This window comes from Aethina tumida, chromosome 1 (genome assembly GCF_024364675.1).
Source record: "Aethina tumida isolate Nest 87 chromosome 1, icAetTumi1.1, whole genome shotgun sequence".
Lineage (NCBI taxonomy): Eukaryota > Metazoa > Arthropoda > Insecta > Coleoptera > Nitidulidae > Aethina > Aethina tumida.
In genome coordinates this window covers 30466188-30489659 of record NC_065435.1, presented here as the reverse complement: position 1 = coordinate 30489659, position 23472 = coordinate 30466188, and the positions used below count along the sequence as shown (strand labels likewise).

Here is a 23472-nt window from a genome sequence, read left to right as displayed (position 1 = left end):
TGAAACGCTGCAACACAAGGCTACGATAATGCTTTTGGCCAGTGGGATGGAAAATAAGTTTTGGAATGAAGCAATTATGCCGGCAAATTATATCAAAAATCGATCGCCAACAAACGCGGGTGGAAAGCAGTTTAAAGACAAGACACCAGCAGAAATTTGGTGTGGAAAGAAACCAGAGCTGTCAAACCTTCGAATATTTGGTTCTGAATGTTACAATCATATTCCACATGAAATGCGGTTGAAATTACAAGCAAAAGCAACAAAATGTATTATGCTTGGTTATGGTGCGACGTTTGGTACGTATTGACTTTGGGATATTGAACAACAGAAGCTAATTTTTAGTCGAAATGTAACATTCAATGAATCATCGGTACTAAATCGATCAAAGTTAGTAGAGATAATCGGTTCAGAGGCGGTTACAGATAGTGGGAGTACGTGTGACGGTAAAGCAGTTCAACCAAATGATGATGAACAGTCGCGTACTGATAAAACTGGAGAAATCCACAGTACTAATTTGGATTGTGTTGGTAACGGCGTTTGTTTGGATAACATGGGTATCAGCGAGGTAACTCAACGAAAGAGCGGGAGAGTAAGAAAGGCACTATCATCTATCGAAGGTGAATCACTAGTGTTATCAGCAGAACGATTTATTGGTGACGATCCGTCCACAATATCGGAAGCAAAACGGCGTAGTGACTGGTCTGAGTGGGAATAAGCAATCAATTGTGAGATGCAGTCGTTAGCAAAGAACAATACTAGGTCTATTTGCGACTTACCTAGAGGAAGAAAAGCAATCACAAATAATTGAAATGTCTTTATGATTCGGATTGCCTTCATTCTATTCTATTGAGAGGCGGTGTTAATATAAACAATAAAATAGAATAAAGTAAGTTAAAAAACAATAACAATTGACAAATGAAGGCGACCGAGGTAACCTTGGTGATCAAGAAACAGTAAGAGTCAGTTTGAGAGAAACAGCTCAAGAGCACAGTAGTAGTTGTCTTTTTTGTTGATTCATCCTTTGTATTTCAATTAATTGATTGAATAAATTACTGCAATTTCTTGCATATTCTCTGAAAATTAAGTAACAACAGCAAAATTCGGCAAAGAGCTACACCGATATCAGACCCCCAAATGGAGTTAGACATAACGTTCGTCCTTCTGTTTGAATTTAGTTATAAGAGTTGCCATATTCAGACAAAAGAGAAGAGTTGTTAATTTGGCTGGCAACCTCGGTTACTAAACCAATAAACCATGTGTAGTGTCCGCGAAAAAGATAAGCCAAGAGGTACCCGAAAACTAGATGTTAAGATTAAAATCTCGGAACTAGAGGGTGAATTAAAACGAATGAAAGTAAGCTGTCTGCTATACTACAGATACCATCGGTAAATCCTGGAAGTACTCCTACTTCTAACCCTAACACCAATCTGTCCTCCCGACCAGCCACCCCACACCTCCAAAACGCAGAAGTCTTCCACAAAGTGGGATACTCCTATGGAGGTGGTCTTGAAATCCTGACAACGCACCCCTGTGCTCTTCTGTTGTTTTTATTCTCCGTTGTCATCACAACCGTTATACACGATGTCTAGATATTCTAACATAACCTGCCTCGAGTGAATTGGACCAATGATGAGTAAGTATAGTGTTTGCATGTGTACTGAGGTTTACACTTTGGTTGATTGTGTCTTCTGAAATTTTATACATTTTGTTCCTACTTTATCTACATGTAAAAAAATTAAAAACTAAGTTTCCTAAGTTGTTCTCTAAAGAGCTTATAACATTAACTATTCGTTATTCATTTGTAGACATTTGAATTCCGTTCCCATAAACAAATTTCAATTTTGTTCATAAAATCAGGTAGACTAAAAAGTTTTCTTTACTTGTTTACCACCAAACATTAATCAGTTCAAACTTTTATTTCATACGAACCACATCTCTCTGAAGTTGCTTCTAGCTTCAATTCAAAATTATTAGTTAAATATTCTCGCTTTTATTAATGAGTCCCTGCCTCATTGGAAATGATAATCGGAAGAAATACTTGTGTATAGTAATGCTAGAAATGAAACAGATCGTATCAAACTGTTATTTTTAGGGAATATTTTTGTCTAAATTCATTAATTTACTTACAGGAATTCCCAACTAAACAAAGAATAAGTACTTTCATGTATATGACGCTCCTTAAAACAACACATTAATACCTAATTAATTTGTTTTCAGAATAAATTAAGATTGAAATCTTAAAGTACGATGCAAAAGGCAAATGATGTAAAGATTCTAGTGGCCCAAGAATTGGATTTAAATGTAAGTATAATTTTCATCTGCATTCAAGATTTTTATAACTAATGACATATTTTATGTTAAAACACACACAATTAAATTATTTAATTTAAATGAAAAACAAATAAAATTGGTATATATAATATGATTAATCTTTAATTTTATATATCTTTTTTAAGGTATTTTGACGATTCGTTGGGCACGAGGAGTTACGGTCACATGGAAAGGCTGATTTCCATCATATAAGTGAAGATGAAATGAGCCATGACAAAACCTGACGACATCGGGAAATATTTTCTCTGAGGCTATGAAATATGAAAAAAAATCCAAAAAATCCGAAAAAAAAAAGAAAAAATCACAATAAAGAAGAAAACAGCATTACCAAGAAACCGTCTTCAAAAATTCTACCAAAAAGGTTGAGGTCTAGAATGTTCCCGTTGGAGTTCCACATATCTATCTCTGTATATAGCAGGTACTTTCATTTTATGGAAATGTTTCCATAGTGTGGATCTAGGTTTCAACTCATCTATCATCTGAGAATGAAGCTTGTTATAGCAATTATAATTTTAGATTAGTGCCGAAGTAATTCTTCCTTAAATTTTAATCTGTACTGTAATCACTAAATGTGTTTCCTAAAAAAATATGTTGCATATAACTTTTAAGTACCTCCACTGAATAGTTGAAGGTTAAAAAAATCGACAATGGGTCGAATCCATTTATTAACAACCAAACTTATATTAAATTAACCACATAACTTAAAGGTAAACAAAGTAGTTTTATTTGAAAAGTTATATTATATATGAATATTTGGGAATCACTTTTATAGTCATTTAGTGTAGGTTGAAATATAAGGATGAATTTCATTCGAAACAGTTCTACCATTTAGTATAACTCATCTCATCTCGATATTTCTTTGCTCTGTCAATTTGTTGACACTGTGGATTCAAACGAATAGAATTATACCAAAAAATATAACTGAACCACAACTTGATGTAATATTAATACAATGCAAGATCAATTCAAATTTACTTGAAAGACGACAACGTGTTTCTAAACCACATATTTCGAATTAGGATTAATTGAATTAACCATAACTCTTGCCTATAATTGGACAGGGTGACATGCTATAAGGTGACGTAATCTTAGCAACATAATTGTTATTTTCTTTTATTTTACAAACAAACTTCCTTCGTTTCTATTGAAACATGAAAGTCTGCAAAACGTTACTCAATCCAATACTCACTCCCAAATGTCCGTTTATTTTTATAATTACCAATTAATTAAAATTTTATTTATGTATACATCAGGCTAGTTATCTTCCTTTCAATTTCATCCCTCACCTCTCTTAGCAACAAAATATATATCGGCATTTAAGTATAAAGTTAACAATGTTAACAAAAACAATTTCTATTCACATGTTAATTATATGCAGAATCACAGACAGTATTTCTTTGATTCAAAATAAATATCAACGAGAGATCTGCAACTGATTTGATTTCAGTGACTCGTAATCGAAACCTTCAGACAGTAGGTTGCTATTATTGTAAATGTTTAAATATTTCACCTATTTAAATCAAAAGATAATTCACGTAGTTGATTCTTTAAGCAAGAATTAGTGAGCGGCAAATTTCAACTAGGTACTGAATTTTTTCTATCACGTTTGGTTGGATTATTACCCTCAAACAACACTAAGATATCAATCTTTCCAAATTTGCTAATTTTATGTCAAACTTTAATTAGATTCCTCATCTGTAGATGACAACTTCAAATAATGTCAACACATTTAATTAACAAAATCATGAAAAAGTGATTTCTACTTTACAATTTTCTGATTTGCAATCTTTGTTCAGATGAAATTTATAATTAATAGCTCTATCATATGTAATTTTGCTGAAATTTTCATCTACGTTTGTGCATATATATTTTAAGTGTCTCCACGTTTTCTTGAGAGCTGACAAATTGGACAACTTGGCCTTAGTTGCTGATTTATAATCGCGATTATAGGAACCTGGGATCCTATTAAGTAGTACTTTTCTAAAAAATCTTTAACTTTCAAGAGGTGAAACACAATTTACTTTATCTTGAATGTCTATAGGAGCATAAACTTTTTTTTCATTTATGATATTATTATCATTATTACAGATATTTTAGAAGAATACTGCTTAATAGGATACAAGGCTCCGCGATGTGTGGTAGTATAAAATGATCTTCTATGATCAGTATCGCGATTAAATGATCAGCGAATAAGCAGAACAAAAATATTCCATCTTTAGTTCTCGATGTTGTCAGTGTGTTGTCAAACCACGCATACTCTCAAGAAAATATGGAGACACCAAAAATATATATGGACCAAAGTAGATGAAAATTTTAGCAGAACTGAAAGCCATTAATTATAAGTTTCAACCGAACTAAGATTGCAAATCAATATTTACGCAGAAAATTGTAAAATAGTAATCACTATTTTATGATTTGGTTTATGGATTGTGTTGATATTATTTGAATTTGTCATCCAGACATGAAGAATCTAAATAATGTGCGATATAAAAGTATCAAATATGGAAAGATTAGTATATCATTTGAGGGTGATAACCAATGGTGAAAAAGAAAGTGCATAGTTGAAATCTGTCGCTCAGTTATTCAAGCTGAGAGAATCACCTACGTGAATTTACTGTTGATTTAAAAAGGTGAAATATTTAAACAGTTACAAAAATAGCAACTTCCTGTCTGAATATTTATATTACGTGCCCTGAGAGTCACTGAAATCAAATCAGTTGCAGATCTCTCGTCTACATTTATTTCAAGCTTCAATAGCAACCAATTGTTTGTAAAAAAATAAAATAACATTTATGTTGCTAAGATTACGTTTCCTTATGACACATATCACAAGTATGTAATTTAGAACAAAGTTGTCTTCTCCCAAGCAAAACTTGATTTGATTCTTATATTGTATTAATATTTCACCAAATTGTGGTTCAGTTATATCTTTTCTCATAATTCTATTCGTTTTAATCCATAGTGTCAGCAAACTGACAGAGCAAAGGAATATCGTGATGATTTTTCGATTTGATATAATATTGTTGATGGTAGAAATGTTTCGAATCAATCTCATCCTTATATTTCAACCTACACTGGAAGACTATAAATGAGATTCACAAATAATTAAATATAACTTAACTTTACAAATAAAATTGCTTAGTTAAACTTAACAGCGGTGTTTACTAGACAAGGAATCGCATTTTCGGTCAGAAAAGGACGCAAAACAAAACATAGCCCGTAATGTGGTGCCGCCACGAAATCAAACAAACATTCGGTTTTAAAACGTTCGTGTGCACAATTTTTTGCATGGGACAGGACCGCACTCGAGATCTCATATTTATAACGAATTTATTGGTTGTAAATAGATTATGAAATTTATAATAGTAATGAATTCTTAATATATTTTTATTAATTAAAATTATATAAAATTAATATATGATACAATAATATATATGAAAAATATAATAATGTATACAGTTACTAATAGGGTTTGTGTCGTATAGTTAGTTCTAAACCAATCACATTTTATCATATAAACAAATATAATAAATACGATATACAAATACGGATGTCGATTTACAATCTATTATTAATTTAAAAAAATAATCTCAAAGTTAATCTTTAATCGATTCTTATTGTTTCAATTTTGATTGTGTAGGATAGTGACCTTATCTCTAAATTTGCATTTAGTACATACTCTTGGCGCCACGAAAATTACTTTCGCACCCTTAGAGTGAGGAGTGATACAAACCAGTGCATGTGACCTGCGTGTATTTTTGTGTCGAAATTTAAGTGAAATGTGATAACATCAACAAAACGGATGGAATTTTTCTGTTCGGGTAGTACTTGAGTTAAGTGGTCAATGAGAGGGGTGCGATTCAGTATACATTTAAAACGAGCCAGAAATTTTAGTTCAGTTTTGGTGGTTGAAGAAACAGTCACAGTTTCAAACAAAGAAACAAATTAGTCTTATTTTAGTCGTGAGCCAAAGTGTAATTTATTGTAAATTCTTAAAGGTAAGTTTTTTATTCAATTTTTGATTTATATTGCTGTATTATTGTTTAGTATATATATATTTGTTAATTCATGTCATCAATTAATTGATTTTTACTTGTATATGTCACAATTTTGATATTATTTCATATTTTTGTGTCCTTGGTTTTCCATTGGTTGCATCTATATTCCATGTTCATTGTTTGTTGTTGGTTTTTCTCCCAGTGAAATAATGAATAAAGAATGATTTATTTGAAGAATGTATTATGTTTATTTCGAATGGAATTTAGTGAATTTAATATAAATATCATAGTTTTAAATTTTTATTAGATATATAGTATATAGTCGGCTGCAGAATGGCATTACCACCCCAAGGTCGAGTTTATGTAATTAAATTAACTTTATAAAATTGGAATATCAAGTGACACATAATTATGAAATTTAAAATCAAAGAAGCATGAACTACTGTATATTATAATGTATTTATATACCGTATCAAAAATGATGAACGTGTCTACTCGCATATTGAGACGGAAAATCAATACCCCTTTGTAAACAAAAAGGAAAGATATACATGCAATTATGTGGGCGGGCCGAACTGACTGGAGGGGATCATTTGGTTTTGCCGCGTTTAGCATGCGGTTCGTCTCCGCAGACGAGTCGGTGTCTTTGAACACTTTATTTAATTATTTTTAGTTTTTTTATTTATGCATTTATTTATTTAATTTAATTTTTGGGATACATTTTTATTTTGAAAAAAGTAGTTTAATTTTAGAATACTTATTTTTGTTTTTGATATACCCTCAAAAAATATTTTATTTTACAGATTGAAAATTATATAAAGTTACGGAATTTAAATGGAGCATCCGAAGAACTCAAACTACATCCCTACGCATACGGAGAGTTACTAAATGCATTCCCAAAGATTAATTTACATTGTGCGCCGGCGCGCACTAGCACGGCGCATTGTCTCTGAGAGTAGGGATTCTTACTACCGGGCAAAACTTTACTCTCTTTGTCGTGCATCCATCTCTTACAACATCCAGACACGAAGAGCATTTTTCGTACTGTATAATAGCATACAATAATAAAATAAAAGCAATATTAATTCTAGAAAATGCCGAAAACGCGTAGATTTGCTTCTTGGACAAGTAAATGTACAAAGAAAAAGGGAAGTAGAGAAAATAGGATCATATATTGTGGATAAACTTTTAGAACGAGTTGAGAATTATAAAGAATCTACCCAATGTTCCCGATATATTTTAAATGAGATACTAGATAATATTTTCAATTCACGTCCAAACGAAGAAGCTCTTAGTCCATGTGGTACAACAACCCCGTTACGTTCTGTTAGAACTAAGTCTAATTTAACCCCATGCAAAAGTGAAAGAAAAACGTTTTCAGAAATAAATGAAGAATATGAACGGTACGTTTTTATTCAAATTGGCAAAATTCATCTTTTTTGGAAACCATATCTGACGGCGACGACTTAATTAGTATTATTTTAGAATTGAAAATTTTCCTTTGGATATAGAAGTTGTTCCTGAAATCAATTCATTGACAGGTTATCGAATTGTAGATATCAGATACTTCCTAAATATAACAACTAAAATTCAAGTACAACACAACAAGAGGTGCACTGGTGGACAATTAGTTTATCTAAAAGAAGTGCGATGTGGGTTAAGAAGCACATTTATTTTAAAATGCAACATTTGTGACAAAGAAGTATCAGTTTCAACAGAAAATCCGAAAACAAGGTCCAAAATTAATAGAGCAGCTGTATGGGGAACATTTTCAGTAGGAAGCACCTACGCACATTTAATGGAATTATTGAAAGTAATGGATATTCCATGTTTATCTAAAAATTTGTATTATAAAATTCAAAATGAATTGGATCAGGTGTATTATAGTACCATTACTGAAATTTTTTTTGTTTTTATACATGAAATATTATAGGTATGGAAAGAATCATTATGGCTTGCTTTGGAAGAAGCTGGAAAATTAGAACGTGAAGCTGCAATTAAGGAAGGACATGTAGATTCACATGGCATTCCATATATAACTGATGGATATTTAGATGGAGGATGGTCTAAACGAAGCTATGGACATACGTATAATGCAAATTCTGGAGCTGTAAGTTTATAATATATTCGGATATGTAACAAATAACATTTTATGTTATAATTTGTAGGCTGTTATAATAGGGAAAACAACAGGAAAAGTATTATTCGTAGGTGTAAGGAATAAATACTGTTGTATTTGCGCTAGAGCCGAAAACAATAATGAAGCTGCTAAAACACATATTTGTTTTAAAAATTGGTCCGGTTCATCATCTTCAATGGAACAGGATATAATAGTAGAGGGATTTAATAACAGCATAGAAATGCATGGGTTGAAATACTTAAAATTTATTGAAGATGGTGATTCCTCAGTTTTTAAAAATATTAAAGAAAAGGTACCATATGGACACGAGGTAAACTTGTAATATAAAATAATAGTTAGATAAGTTTTACAAATATTTACACAATACTTTTTAGGTTGTTAAAATTGAATGCATGAACCATGTATTAAAAAATTTCAGTAAAAACCTTTACAAAATTAAAAAAGATACTCAAGGGGTCCCTGTTGATGCCAGAAAGATGTTAAAAAGCGATACTATTAATGAACTAAATAAATCAGTTCAATCTGCAATTTACGCAAATACGCAGGATCCAGAAAATCTAAGAGCCGATATTAGAAATTCAATATATCACGTTTATGGTAATCACAGTGCTTGCAAACAGTATTTGTGCACCAATACTGGAGACGTTTCTAATGATCGAACAACTCAACTTATATCTTCTGGCCTGCATCACCATCTTTTTGGTGCTATTGAGCAATTATTAATGAAGGCTGATTTACTTCTTGATAAAGAAACCAACAATAAAGCAGAAATTTTTATGAATATAATGACTCGTTTCAATATGGGAAAAAGATTGAACTTGATTCAAAGAAATTCATTTCAAATACGAGCTCATTTAAGCGTCGTCTCTTACAATTATGGTTCAGATTGGCATACAAAACCTTGGAAATCATATTTTAATGAAAGTCCAGGTAAAAATCTAAAAAAATTTATGTGCTCAGGGTATTGAAAAAGAGCGGAAGCGCAAAAATCCTTATGATAGGGAATCTGTAAAAAAAAGGATCAAATTTTCAGGAGATTCTAACTATGGTCCTAACATAGCGGAAACATATGTTTCAGATAGTGATATCAACACAGCAGTACAAAATTTGTGCGAACGTTTGAAGGTGGTGTATGCTTTATGTATATATACATATATACTCCTACTTCTAACCCTAACACCAAGCCTTCCTTCCGACCAGCCACCCCACACCTCCAAAACGCAGAAGTCTTCCACAAAGTGGGATACGCCTATGGAGGTGTTCTCGAAATCCTGACGACGCACCCCTGTGCTCACCGAAAGGACACGGAAACACTGGAAGTATTTGTTTCCATTAAGGTCAAAATACAAAAGTTAATAGTTAGAACATGCCTGCTTACAAGGCGACGTGGAATGATAATGCAAGGTACTCAGTAAAACGCTTATTGACTATCTTACAACATTGGTGGGCTGTATACAACTAACTCTGCTCTTACAACTTAACTCTCTTTCTATAACTACGCTCTTCTGTTGTTTTTATTCTCCGTTGTCATCACAACCGTTATACACGATGTCTAGATATTCTAACATAACTTGCCTCGAGTGAATTGGACCAATGATGAGTAAGTATAGTGTTTGCATGAGTACTGAGGTTTACACTTTAAACTATCAATTATCATTGGTTGATTGTGTCTTATGAAATTTTATACAATATGTTCCTACTTTATCTACATGTAAAAAAATTAAAAACTAAGTTTCCTAAGTTGTTCTCTAAAGAGCTTATAAAATTAACTATTCGTTATTCATTTGTAGACATTTGAATTCCATTCCCATAAACAAATTTCAATGTTTTATTTATTAATTCGTTATTCATTTGTAGATATTTGAATTTCGTTGTCATAAACTAATTTCAATTTTGTTCATTAAATCAGGTAGACCAAAAAGTTTTCTTTACTTGTTTACCAACAAACTTTAAACAGTTCAAACTTTTATTTCATACGAACCACATCTCTCTGAAGTTGCGCTTCTACGCTTCAATTCAAAATTATTAGTTAAATATTCTCGCTTTTATTAATGAGTCCCTGCCTCATTGGAAATGATAATCGGAAGAAATACTTGTGTATAGTAATACTAGAAATGAAACAGATCGTATCAAACTGTTATTTTTAGGGAATATTTTTGTCTAAATTCATTAAATTACTTACAGGGATCCCAACTAAACAAAGAATAAGTACTTTAATTAATTTGTTTTCAGAATAAATTAAGATTGAAATCTTAAAGTACGATGCAAAAGGCAAATGGTGTATAGATTCTAGTGGCCCAAGAATTGGATTTAAATGTAAGTATAATTTTCATCTGTATTCAAGATTTTTATAATTAATGACATATTTTATGTTAAAACACACAATTAAATTATTTAAATTAAATGAAAAACAAATAAAATTGGTATATATAATAAAATTAATCTTTAATATTAATTTTATATATCTTTTTTAAAGTATTTCGACGATTCGTTGGGCACGAGGAGTTCACATGGAAAGGCTGATTACCATCATATAAATGAAGATGAAATGAGCCACGACAAAACCTGACGACATCGGCAAATATTTTCTCTGAGGCTATGAAATATGAATAGAAATCCAAGAAATCCGAAAAAAGTACAAGAAAAAATCACAATAAAGAAGAAAACAGCATTACCAAGAAACCGTATTCAAAAGTTCTACTAAAAAGGCTGAGGACTGGAATGTTTCCATTGGAGTTCCACATATCTATCTCTGTATATAGCAAGTACTTTCAATTTATGGAAATGTTTCCATAGTGTGGATCTAGGTTTCAACTCATCTATCATCTGAGAATGAAGCTTGTTTATAGCAATTATAATTTTAGATTAGTGCCGAAGTAATTCTTCCTTAAATTTTAATCTGTACTGTAATCACTAAATGTGTTTCCTAAAAAAATATGTTGCATATAACTTTTAAGTTCCTCCACTGAATAGTTGAAGGTTAAAAAAATCGACAATGGGTCGAAACCATTTATTAACAACCAAACTTATATTAAATTAACCACATAACTTAAAGGTACACAAAGTAGTTTTATTTGGAAAATTATATTATATATAAATATTTGGGAATCACATTTATAGTCATTTAGTGTGGGTTGAAAAATAAGGATGAATTTGATTCGGAACAGTTCTACCATTTAGTATAACTCATCTCATCTCGATATATCTTAGCTCTGTCAATTTGTTGACACTGTGGATTTAAACGAATAGAATTATACCAAAAAATATAACTGAACCACAACTTGATGTAATATTGATACAATGCAAGATCAATTCAAATTTACTTGAAAGACGACAACGTGTTTCTAAACTACATATTTCGAATTAGGATTAATTGAATTAACCATAACTCTTGCCTATAATTGGACAGGGTGACATGCTATAAGGTGACGTAATCTTAGCAACATAATTGTTATTTTCTTTTATTTGACAAACAAACTTCCTTCGTTTCTATTGAAACATGAATGTTTGCAAAACGTCACTCAATCCAATACTCACTCCCAAATGTCCGTTTATTTTTGTAATTACTAATTAATTAAAATTTTATTTATGTATATATACATCAGGCTAATTATCTTCCTTTCAATTTCATACCTCACCTCTCTTAGCAACAAAATATATATCGGCATTTAAGTATAAAGTTAACAATGTTAACAAAAACAATTTCTATTCACATGTTAATTATCTGCTGAATCACAGACAGTACCAACTAACTAATATATGTTGTTGTTTCTCTCGTTTTGCTATGTTATTAAAAAAACAAAAACAGAAACGAAAAAACTGTAACTAACAAATACGGGGTCTCGTCTAACCGACAAGACGAATCCCCAAGCAAAGGGCTGAATCTCAACAGATCGCAGCGTGGAAACTGCTCTACCGAGTACAACACCCCGCCAGGTACGTAAGTCGTCTGCAGACAATTCCGAGTTCCAACATCGAAATGTTTGAACACCCATGGTAGACCGCCAAGAAGCCTGGTCGAACTTAGCAAGATAGATCCTGCCGTCGACCGATGGCTGCGCGCGGTAAACGGGGCTCGTGCGACGACAGACGCGAACGTCGACCGCCTAGAAAAGTCACATTGTTTTGAGCCTTTCGACTCTCGGAACTCCAAGAAATATCGTTGCCACCTTTGACTAGAAAGGATACGGCCTTAGAGGCGTTCAGGCATAATCCCACGGATGGTAGCTTCGCACCATCGCCCGCTCGAGCGAGTGCGTGAACCAAATGTCCGAACCTGCGGTTCCTCTCGTACTGAGCAGGATTACTATCGCAACGACCGGTCATCAGTAGGGTAAAACTAATCTGTCTCACGACGGTCTAAACTCAGCTCACGTTCCCTTTTTACGGGTGAACAATCCGACGCTTGGCGAATTCTGCTTCGCAATGATAGGAAGAGCCGACATCGAAGGATCAAAAAGCGACGTCGCTATGAACGCTTGGCCGCCACAAGCCAGTTATCCCTGTGGTAACTTTTCTGACACCTCTTGCTGAAAACTCTTCAAGCCAAAAGGATCGATAGGCCGTGCTTTCGCAGTCCCTATGCGTACTGAACATCGGGATCAAGCCAGCTTTTGCCCTTTTGCTCTACGCGAGGTTTCTGTCCTCGCTGAGCTGGCCTTAGGACACCTGCGTTATTCTTTGACAGATGTACCGCCCTAGTCAAACTTCCCGCCTGGCAGTGTCCTCGAATCGGATCACACGGGAGCGTTAAACGACGACCGAAACGCGGCCAAGCCCATGACAGACCGAAACGAGAGAAAACCGCGCGAACGATCTCCCCAACGTTAACGGAACGATCAAGAATCGTGACACGCGAACGGAACGCCACTCTGCGTGCTTGGTTCTAGAATGCCATGACAGCCGAAACCTGTGTTAAAGGTACGGCGCACGCGTTCCGCCTTACCGAGTAAGTAAAGAAACGAGTGGTATTTCACCGGCGACGTTGCCATCTCCCACTTATGCTACACCTCTCATGTCTCCTTACAGTGCCAGACTAGAGTCAAGCTCAGTGGGAATCTCGTTAATCCATTCATGCGCGTCACTAATTAGATAACGAGGACAGTAGGTTGCTATTATTGTAAATGTCTAAATATTTCACCTATTTAAATCAAAAGATAATTCACGTAGTTGATTCTTTAAGCAAGAATTAGTGAGCGGCAAATTTCAACTAGGTACTGAATTTTTTCTATCACGTTTGGTTGGATTATTACCCTCAAACAACAATAAGATACCAATCTTTCCAATTTTATGTCAAAATTTAATTAGATTCCTAATTTCTACTTTACAATTTTCTGATTTGCAATCTTTGTTCACTTGAAATTTATAATTAATAGCTCTATCATTTTTAATTTTGTTGAAATTTTCATCTACGTTTGTGCATATATATTTTAAGTGTCTCCACGTTTTCTTGAGAGCTGACAAATTGGACAACTTGGCCTTAGTTTCTGATTTATAATCACGATTATAGGAACCTGGGATCCTATTAAGTAGTATTTTTCTAAAAAATCTTTATAAACATTCAAGAGGTGAAACACAATTTACTTTACCTACATGCTCCATACTTGCTTTAAAATAAAGTTCAAATCGTGGTGGTGAATCAAAACTTGAAGATTGTGATGCACAATATAAATTGAACTTTGCGAATGTTATTTGATGGGATAAGAACCCTTTAGAAGATAAATAAAAGTTGCTCAAGTTTTTTGTGCTCTTCGCAATAATTAAATGAACAAGTTTAGAAGGTAAATTTACCAAAGAATAGTTATGTACATAATCTGGGTTCAATAACAACGAAGGCAGTTTGTTTATCAAACAAAAGGAACACATTCAATATTCATACATTCTTCCTTTCTATTTACCTGGAAGAATATCATCATCTAACACATGTCTGATCGGTATTCCAAATAAATGCCTTTCTAAGAAAATTGTGTCTCAATTCTTGACTCTGTTATAGCGTAAGCTTTATTTTCAATAATAAGATGTTTTTTCGCATTGTAAATTAAATTGTATAAGAAGAATGCTTCACTGTTAACTATCACAGGAGGATAGCTCCTCGATTATTATTATAGAATCCTGTGTTCAGAATATCTCGACAATTTAGAATATCATCTTTCTATATTTGGTATCGCCAATATAAAATCGGCCAACAAGCAAAATGAAATAACTGAAATATCAATTGTCAGTTAGTTGTCAAAACAAACGTACAGGACCAGAGTTCTCAAAAACTTATTCTCCTGTTTTAAGAAATTGTTAGTAAATAATTTCATTATTTATTCCATATGGTATTACTCAAGCCTTAACCATTATGTTAAACCCTACACATTTTCCATTTAAATTTAATCCATTGATGTTAATCATAGTTGACTTTTTTTAGAAATTATGTGTTATTCCTTATGAATTACTTCTGAAATAAATTGATGGCGTGTATGTAGTTGTTGAGTTTTTGAATGATGACCTAGTGTTCTAAAGTTTCACAGCATCTCCTGAATGTTGAAATTGTAAATATTTGAAATTAAGTTGTAGGAACAATTGTAAATAACAGTTGCTAATTTACAATAAGTGTTGTATTGTTTTTTAAATTTGAATTCCCTTAATAATTTATTGCAGTTAATCAATCATATTGGAACAGTTACACTAAAACAAAATATATCTATTTTACAGCTCTGATTTCAAATAGTGTTAATGAATCATGAAATTCTCGGAAATCAAGCCACAAGAAAAATTTCCGTGGGCTTTAATTTTGCTGAATCAAAATATTACCAATCATTAAAATTCATTTAAGTAAAGTTAGGCATATGATATATTATCAAAACTCCAAAATGTATTAGAATCTGTAAAAAGGAATCCCGATTTGTATATATATATCAAAAGTTAACCAAAGTGATACAATATTACAGAGTACAGAGAGTATTTAGTGTAAAATATCCTGTTATACAGTATCAAAAATGATGAACGTGTCTACTCGCATATTGAGACGGAACATCAACACCCCTTTGTAAACAAAAAAGAAAGATATACATGCAATTATGTGGACGGGCCGGACTGACTAGAGGGGATCATTTGGTTTTGCTGAGTTTAGCATGCGGTTCGTCTCCGTAGACGAGTCGGTGTCTTTGAACACTTTATTTAATTATTTTTAGTTTTTTTACTTATGCATTTATTTATTTTATTTAATTTTTGGGATATTTTTTATTTTGAAAAAAGAACTTTATTTTTAGAATACTTATTTTTGTTTTTAATATCGCATATAGAGAGTTACTAAATGCATTCGCTAAGATTAATTTATATTGTGCGCAAGCGCGCACTTGCACTAGCATTTTTGCACTGTATATAGCCCCTTTGGTTGACTGAACCAACGTACTACAACGCCGTATACTCAAATTGAGACATCCCTAATTAAAAACCGCTCCGTTATTTTCCTTCTTTAAAAAAAATCTTTGGTCACTGTGTTTTTCATTCTCTTCTACAATATGATTTATTCAATCAATTTTTGAAGATAATTTTTGCAATACCCTCAAAAATTATTTCTTTTTACAGATTGCAATTTTAAATAAAGTATCTTAAGAACTCCATCTACATCCCAACGCATATGGAAAGTTACTACCACGATTTTAACATATTTTTAAAGCAAGTATGGAGCATATAGGTAAAGCAAGTAAATTGTGTCTCACTTCTTGAATGTCTATAAGAGCATAAACTTTCTTTTCCATTATGATATACCTTATTACAGATATTTTAGAAGAATACTGCTTAATAGGATACAAAGCTCCGCGATGTTTGGTTGTATATAATTACTTCTTTCCATGATCGGTATCGCGATTATATGAAAACTGAATAAGCAGAACGAAAATACTACAATTTTAGTTCTCGATGATGTTGTCAGTGTTTTGTCAAAATATGCCTACTCCCAAGAAAATGTGGAAACACTAAAAATATATATGCACTAAAGTGGATGAAAGTTTTAACAAAACTGCAACAGATAAATCTATTAATTATAAATTTCAACCCAACAAAGATTTCAAATCTTTATTTCCCCAGAAAATTGTGAAATAGAAATCACTATTTCATGATTTGGTTTATAAATTGTGTTAACATTATTTGAACTTGTCATCCAGACATGAAGAATCTAAATAATTTGCGACAAAAAATTATCAAATATGGAAAGATTGGTAAATTAGTGTTGTTTGAGGGTGATAATTAAAGGTGAAGGAGAAAAATTCAGTGCATAGTTGAAATCTGTCGCTCACTTATTCAAGCTGAAAGAGTCAACTACGTGAATTTACTGTTGATTTAAAAAGGTGAAATATTTAAACAGTTACAAAAATAGCAACTTACCGTCTGAAGGTTTAGATTACGAGCCCTGCAAGTCACTGAAATCAAATCAGTTGCAGATCTCTCGTCGACATTTATTTTCGACAGGTAATTAATATGTGATAGGTGAGGGATAGAATTGAAAACAAGATAACTAGCCTGATGTATATACACATAAATAAAATTTTAATTAATTTGTAATTAAAAATAAAGCGAGTGAGTGTGTGATTGAGTGACATTTTGCAAACAAGTATCAATAGCAACGAATTGTTTGTCAAAAAATAAAATAACATGTCAAATTACGTTTCTTTATGGCATATGTCAGAAGTATGTAATTTATAAAAAAGTTGTCTTCTCTCAAGCATATTTGATTTGATTCTTACATTGTATTAATATAACACCCAATTGTGGTTCAGTTATATCTTTTCTTATAATTCGTTTTAATCCACTGTCTCAGCAAATTGACAGAGCAAAGGAATATCGTGATGATTTTTCAATTTGTTATAATATTTTTGATGGTAGAACTGTTTCGAATCAATCTCATCCTTGTATTTCAACCTACAGTGGATGACCATAAATGATATTCCCAAATATTTAAATATAACATAACTATACAAATAAAACTACTTTGTTTAACATATGTCGATATTTTAATATTAGTTTGGTGTTATAAAATGGTTTCGACACATTGCCGATTTTTTCAACATCCAATTATTCAGTGGAAAAATATACAGATATACACAATATAATTATTTATGAATCACATTTTCCGTCATAAATTACAGATTAAAATATAAGCAAAAACTACTACGGCACAATTCTAATATTATAATTACTATAAACATGCTTAATTCTCAGATGTTAGATGAGTTGAAACGTATGCCCATACCATGGAAAACTTTCCATAAAATGAAAGTACCTTCTTTATACACAGACAGATATGTGGAACTCGGGGACATTCCTGTCCTCAGCCTTTTTGATAGAACTTTTGAAGATGGTTTCTTGGTATTGCTGTTTTCTCCTTTATTGTGACTTTTTCTTGACCTTTTTTCGGATTTCTTGCATATTTTTTCATATTTCATAGCCTCAGAGAAAATAGCATGCCCTCAATCTCCGGAGATCTATCTTTCAACACTCTAATCCGGAGATTGCATGCTTGCATGATATCCAACCCTGTGAATCCGACAGATACAAGAGACCTTGTCTCTTGGCTGTCTAGACCTCTGCGTCTCTTTTGAACATCTTTTCTTTACTATGTAGCGATTGTTACGTACCTCTTTAGTTTTCCCTTCTATTTTCCTAAACCTTTATGGTTAACTACTCTTAGGTCATGATCTTCGAATCATTGCCCGGAGAGGGGTTTTTAGTCGGTAAAGTCCGGCACTACATCTTGTAGATTTCCCCCTCTTTGCTCCAATAAAAAAAAAATCATAATTTATTCTGAAAACAAATCAATGTGTTATTTTATGAAGCCTTATTTTGTGTTTAGTTGGGAATTCCTGTAAATATAAATAATGAATTTAGCCAAAACTATTCCCTAAAAATAACAGTTTGGTAAGATCGGTTTCATTTCTAGCACTACTGTACATAAGTATTTCTGCTAATTACAATTCTCAATGAGGAAGAACCTCATTAATAAAGAGAGAATATTTAACTATTAATTTTGAATTGAAGCGTAGGAGCAACTTCAGAAAGATGTGTTTCTTATGAAATAAAAGTCTGAACTGATTAGAGGTTTGTGGTAAACAAATAAAGAAAACTTTTTGGGCTACTTGATTTTATAAAAAATATTGTAATATGTTTATATACAACGAAATTCAAATGTCTACAAGTGAATAATGCATAGAAATTCAAACAAAATGGTCCTGTGGCATAAACAACTAGAGTACCTACATTATAAAGGCGTACAGGATTTGTACTGAAAGCGACTGGTACAAGGTTGGATAATGATAAATTACCCATGTGGTGAGACAATGTCAACGAGGTGAGCAAGCAAGGAAACCCTTTACTGACAGAGAAGGAAAAAGTAAGCAGTTACTGAATATTGTCCATTCACATATCTGCGGACCAATGCGAGTCAAATTCAGCGGTGGATCAAGATATCTTCTTACATTAATAGACGAATACAATAGGTAGTGCCAGGTTTTCAAAGAGAGAAGTTTTTGAAAAATTTAAGGAGTACAAAAGAACTGTCGAAAATAAACTGGTAATGAAATTAAGAGAGAATTAGCTGAGAAATTGAAGATCATAGATTGCAAGGTTTTTCTTTAGAATAGAAATTAATCAAAGTAAGAACACTAAAACAAAAAAAATATATTTTAGAGAAATTCAGAATGGTAGATTGCAATCCAATTAAAACACCGTATGACTGCCACTCAAAATTTAACAGAGATTTAAAACCATTCAAAGACCCCGCACGATACAGAGAATTAATTGGTACTCTAATGTACTCTAATGTAACCGATCAAAACTGGGGCTTTACAATAACTAGTTGTGTCGTTGGATGTGGTACCGCCTTCCTTTCTGCCAATAGAACCTGGATTTGAGCCTCCTTTTCCTTTTCTTATTTCACGATTCTTGTCTTTTAATAGGAACTTTAATAGGGTCACTAAATAAAAACGAAAATATCACTACCAACACTTTTCCGTAGTTGCTACCGAAACTTGGTTAAATGACGATCGTTACCTCTGCCATTGATAACGACAGAAAAGTCTCTTATTGTTAGCGACTTTTGTCAATTGTTCAAAGTGTGGGTAGCAACCAGGGAATATTGTTGAAAATTACAATTTATTTTGAGTTGTTCGTCCTTCTTTTGTCTGAATTTAGTTATAATAGTTACCATAATCGAAAGAGAAGGGCTGTTAATTTGGCTTGTAACCTCGGTTACTAAAACAATAAACCATGTGTAGGGTCCGGAAAAAAGAAAAGCTAAGTGAAAAACTCAATAAAACCCAAAAGTCTGCTGACGTTTCCAGAGGTACCCGATTTCCTTAGGAATAAAATTTTGGAACTAGAATGTGAGATACAGAGAGTGAAAGAGTGCTTACACAGCTTTGTCGTCTAAACTAGGGATACTATCGGTAAACTCTGATAGTACCCCTACTCCTAACGCTAATCCAAAATCTTTATCCCAACTAGCCACCCTTGCATCCCCTGCAAAGTCTCCCAGCTCCAAAACTCAGAAGACTTCTTGGAACTCGGTCACTCCCAAGGAGGTGATGTCGAAATTGTGAACCATTTATGGTTCAGTGTTGAAATTTATGTATATTGAATTGTATTAAAGTATTTTAGACCAAGTACCCTAAGAATTAGAAGAGCCTTCTCATAGAAAATAAACTCTTAAATTAGTATAGCAGAACTGTGTAGATAGAAATGGAATACAGGTTACAGTACTTTAAATCACAAACATTTATATAACCTTGTTATTAAAGTAATTATTTAACGTTTCTAATTGAATGAAATTATTTGGTAGCGCTTATGGCTAGCCGTCTCAGTCTCAGTTTCGGCTCGTATTTTTTGACAACTCACTGACAATCTTGACAACTGATCTTTGTGTAATTTTGTTTTGTTTGGTGTCCGATCCTATAATGCTCTTTGGCGAATTACAGAAAGAGGATATTTCAGTGCGAAAAATGGGATCATATAAATACTAATCAAGGAGATGACCCAGCTTACAAATTCCGATAATATGCATTCCTCAGTTAATTTAATGCTGTCTTGTTAACCCAAAGTAGTTTACCTGAAGCATTCTTCTCAAAAAAATCTAATTTACAGCGCAATGTAGCTTACGCTATTACATAGAAAGGAAAATCATAACACAACTTAAAACAAATAATGTTTCATCTCCTCTTGGGAATCCAATTGTAACTGATGCGATGACCTGTAGAAACTACACATAAACTGAAAAAATTGTAATTTGAATTGTGCGTTTGTAGACAGTTAAGTTGTAATTTTAACACTAAATTCTTAAATATAAGTTTTTCTCCTGAAATAAAAAACTCTTTTAAGAAAAATTAAGAGGTTATGGAGCCAGAAAAGCCCAGAGAAGCCGAGAATGGTTTACTTACTGAGAAAAGTAATGAAGTTAACCTAAAACGTCAATACGACAATTGAAAAGTGTTTTCTCGTCACATCTGGAATAAGGGTTCTTAAATTGTCAGCAAACAATCAATTGGCATTAATTGAAAAGTTAACCGGCCGAGATAATTACGTAACGTGGCGATTTGCTCTAAAATCATACTGCATAGACCCCACCACATGTGTCATTGTGGACACAAAACGAGACACAAAGGCAAAAACTAAGATAAATTTACTAGTTGACTAAATAAATTACGTGCACATACAAGAGAGTAGTACTGCAAAAGAAGTATGGGATACGTTTTCATAAGTATTTGATGACTCTTGGTTGACACGCTGTGATGGGTGGCTGCGTGATCTCTATAATACTTCACTTACTCTATGTCAAGACGTAGAGAAATATGTGAGCAAAATTATGTGTACTGCTCACAAGCTGAGAAACATTGGTTTCGCAGTTGACGATGAATGGCTAGTTACATTGCTACTCTCCGGTCTACCAGAGTCCTCCTATCAACCAATAATTATTGCTATTGAAAGCTCCGGCATGAAGATAACTTCAATTTCTGTGAAATCAAAACTATCACAAGATGTTAAACAACCTGAAAGTGACTCAACAGTATTCTCAGTCAACAATACCAACCACAAGAAACAAAGTAAGTAAGGGTGATACACAGGACCAAGGATCATCAATAAAAGAAGAAATGGAAGAAACAAATCAAATTTACTTGAAAGAAGACAACTTTTTTCTAAATTACATATTTCGAATAAGGTTCAATTGGACATTGGATGTTTTGTTTATATTTTAACGTCTGGCATATGTCACAAGGAATCGTAATCTTAGCAACATAAATATTATTTCCTTTTATTTGATACACAAAATTCCTTCGTTGCTATTGAAACTTGAAAGTTCGTAAAATGTCACTCAGTCCAACACCCACTCCCAAATGTTCGTTTAGTTTTGTAATTACTAATTAATTAAAATTTTATTTATGCGTATATACATCTAGTTATCCTGTTTTCAATTTCATCCCTCACGTCGTCCGTATCACATATTCAAACTAAATTATAATAGTTGGAACTTCTCTTAGCAGCAATCTATTCTAATGGAAATATAAAGTTAACAAAGTTAACAAAAACAGTTTTTGTATGTCGACGATAGATCTGCAACTAATTTGATTTCCGTGACTTTCAGGACTAGTAATTGACATCTCCACAATAATGGCATCAAGTTGCCATTATTGTAATTGTTTAAATATTCCTAACGAGTTCCTAAGGAGTCCGCACGTTTTGACAACTCTGGCAATTTTGACAGCTAATGTGAGAGTATTTCGTTCTGCCTAATTGCTATACTTATAATCACGATACCGATTATGGAAAGAGGTTATTTTATACGACAAAACATCGCAAAACCTGGGATCCTACAGCAGTATTTGTGTAAAAAGCTACTTTAATGTGTGGGCAAACGCATCAAGATATTCTCCAGCTTTTCTTTTACATTTACCCAAATTCAGTTTCCTTGAGCCGAACCAACTTTTCTAGAAAAACTACCGTCCAATCTATTACTCATTTTTAAATTTCAAACACATTACATTAATATCTTTTATTTAAAGTATAACTTGCGAATATGGTGTTGATTAATTTTTTTATAAAAACTAATCACTTTACATTACAATCGTTATGATTATTTACAGTGAAAAAATTACTTGTCAAATCCAGCCCATTTAGTTTAGCAAACAATAAATCATGGCAGATTCTATCAAATGCCTTTTAAATGTCTGTATAAACAGCATCAACCTGTAAATGATTTTCAAGAGCACCAACTGTCGAGAGTTTATAAATAAGAAGGTTGGTGGCAGAAGATTTATATTTGCAAAATTCATGTAGACTCTCATTTATAATATTTTGGAACTATGGCATAATTATTTTGGAAATGATTTTTTTGGACAATCTTGGAAAACAACAAGTAAACTATCTCCATCCTTTAAGATAGGTATAACAAATGATTTTTTACGTACGTTAGGAAATAAAGTAGATTTTAAAAACATATTAAGTTTCATTGTTAGAGGCTTTGTTAATGAAAATCCACAATTCATTCAATTCTGTAGAAAGAATATCATAAGGACCTCTATTACTAGATAAATAAAGACTTCTGAGTTCATTGAAAACATCAATCTGGACAAAATTATAATTACGTTTTGAATATAAACAAAAATATTAGATTTGTGTCTGCATTGAAGGCAAAAAAGTGAAACAAACAGCTAACGAAGTGTAAATACTTATTTCTTTTGTTGTTTTTGTCTTTTCAATGACGAAATTTTGAGAAGTTAACAAATAATTGTTCAAGATCAGTTTTGAAATCAAATGATATTTTGTACATATTCAGGTTTCAACAGCAATGAAGGCGATATGTTTATTAATCAAAAGTAAAACATACTTTTGTTGTCTGAAGAATATGCATCGACAAAAGTGTGTGAATTGTTAATTAGACATTGCTATTCCTAACAAATATCAAAATTTTATATATTTTCTTTGATAAGATAATAATAAAACTTAAACATCTTTTTTAGCTGCTTTTTT

At 32.5% G+C, this 23472-nt stretch overlaps 1 protein-coding gene, 1 long non-coding RNA gene and 1 pseudogene across 2 annotated transcripts in view; all 3 read left to right on the top strand.

Annotated features, from left to right (window-relative positions):
• Positions 1 to 550: 550 nt before the first annotated feature.
• LOC126264384 (uncharacterized) lies at positions 551 to 9030 on the top strand. Its single transcript, XM_049962113.1, has 5 exons — positions 551 to 565; positions 8263 to 8439; positions 8498 to 8779; positions 8844 to 8947; positions 9015 to 9030. Exons 1-5 carry the CDS (start codon positions 551 to 553, stop codon positions 9028 to 9030), a joined length of 594 nt encoding a protein of 197 aa, XP_049818070.1.
• A 3490-nt stretch (positions 9031 to 12520) lies between these two features.
• LOC126264383 (uncharacterized) lies at positions 12521 to 13170 on the top strand (annotated as a pseudogene).
• Positions 13171 to 19738: 6568 nt separating this feature from the next.
• Positions 19739 to 23472, top strand: part of LOC126264218 (uncharacterized) — a 101280-nt gene continuing 97546 nt past the window's right edge. Inside the window, exon 1 of the long non-coding RNA XR_007546981.1 lies at positions 19739 to 20033. This is a non-coding gene — a long non-coding RNA (uncharacterized LOC126264218). The remainder of the gene's footprint in view (positions 20034 to 23472) is intronic.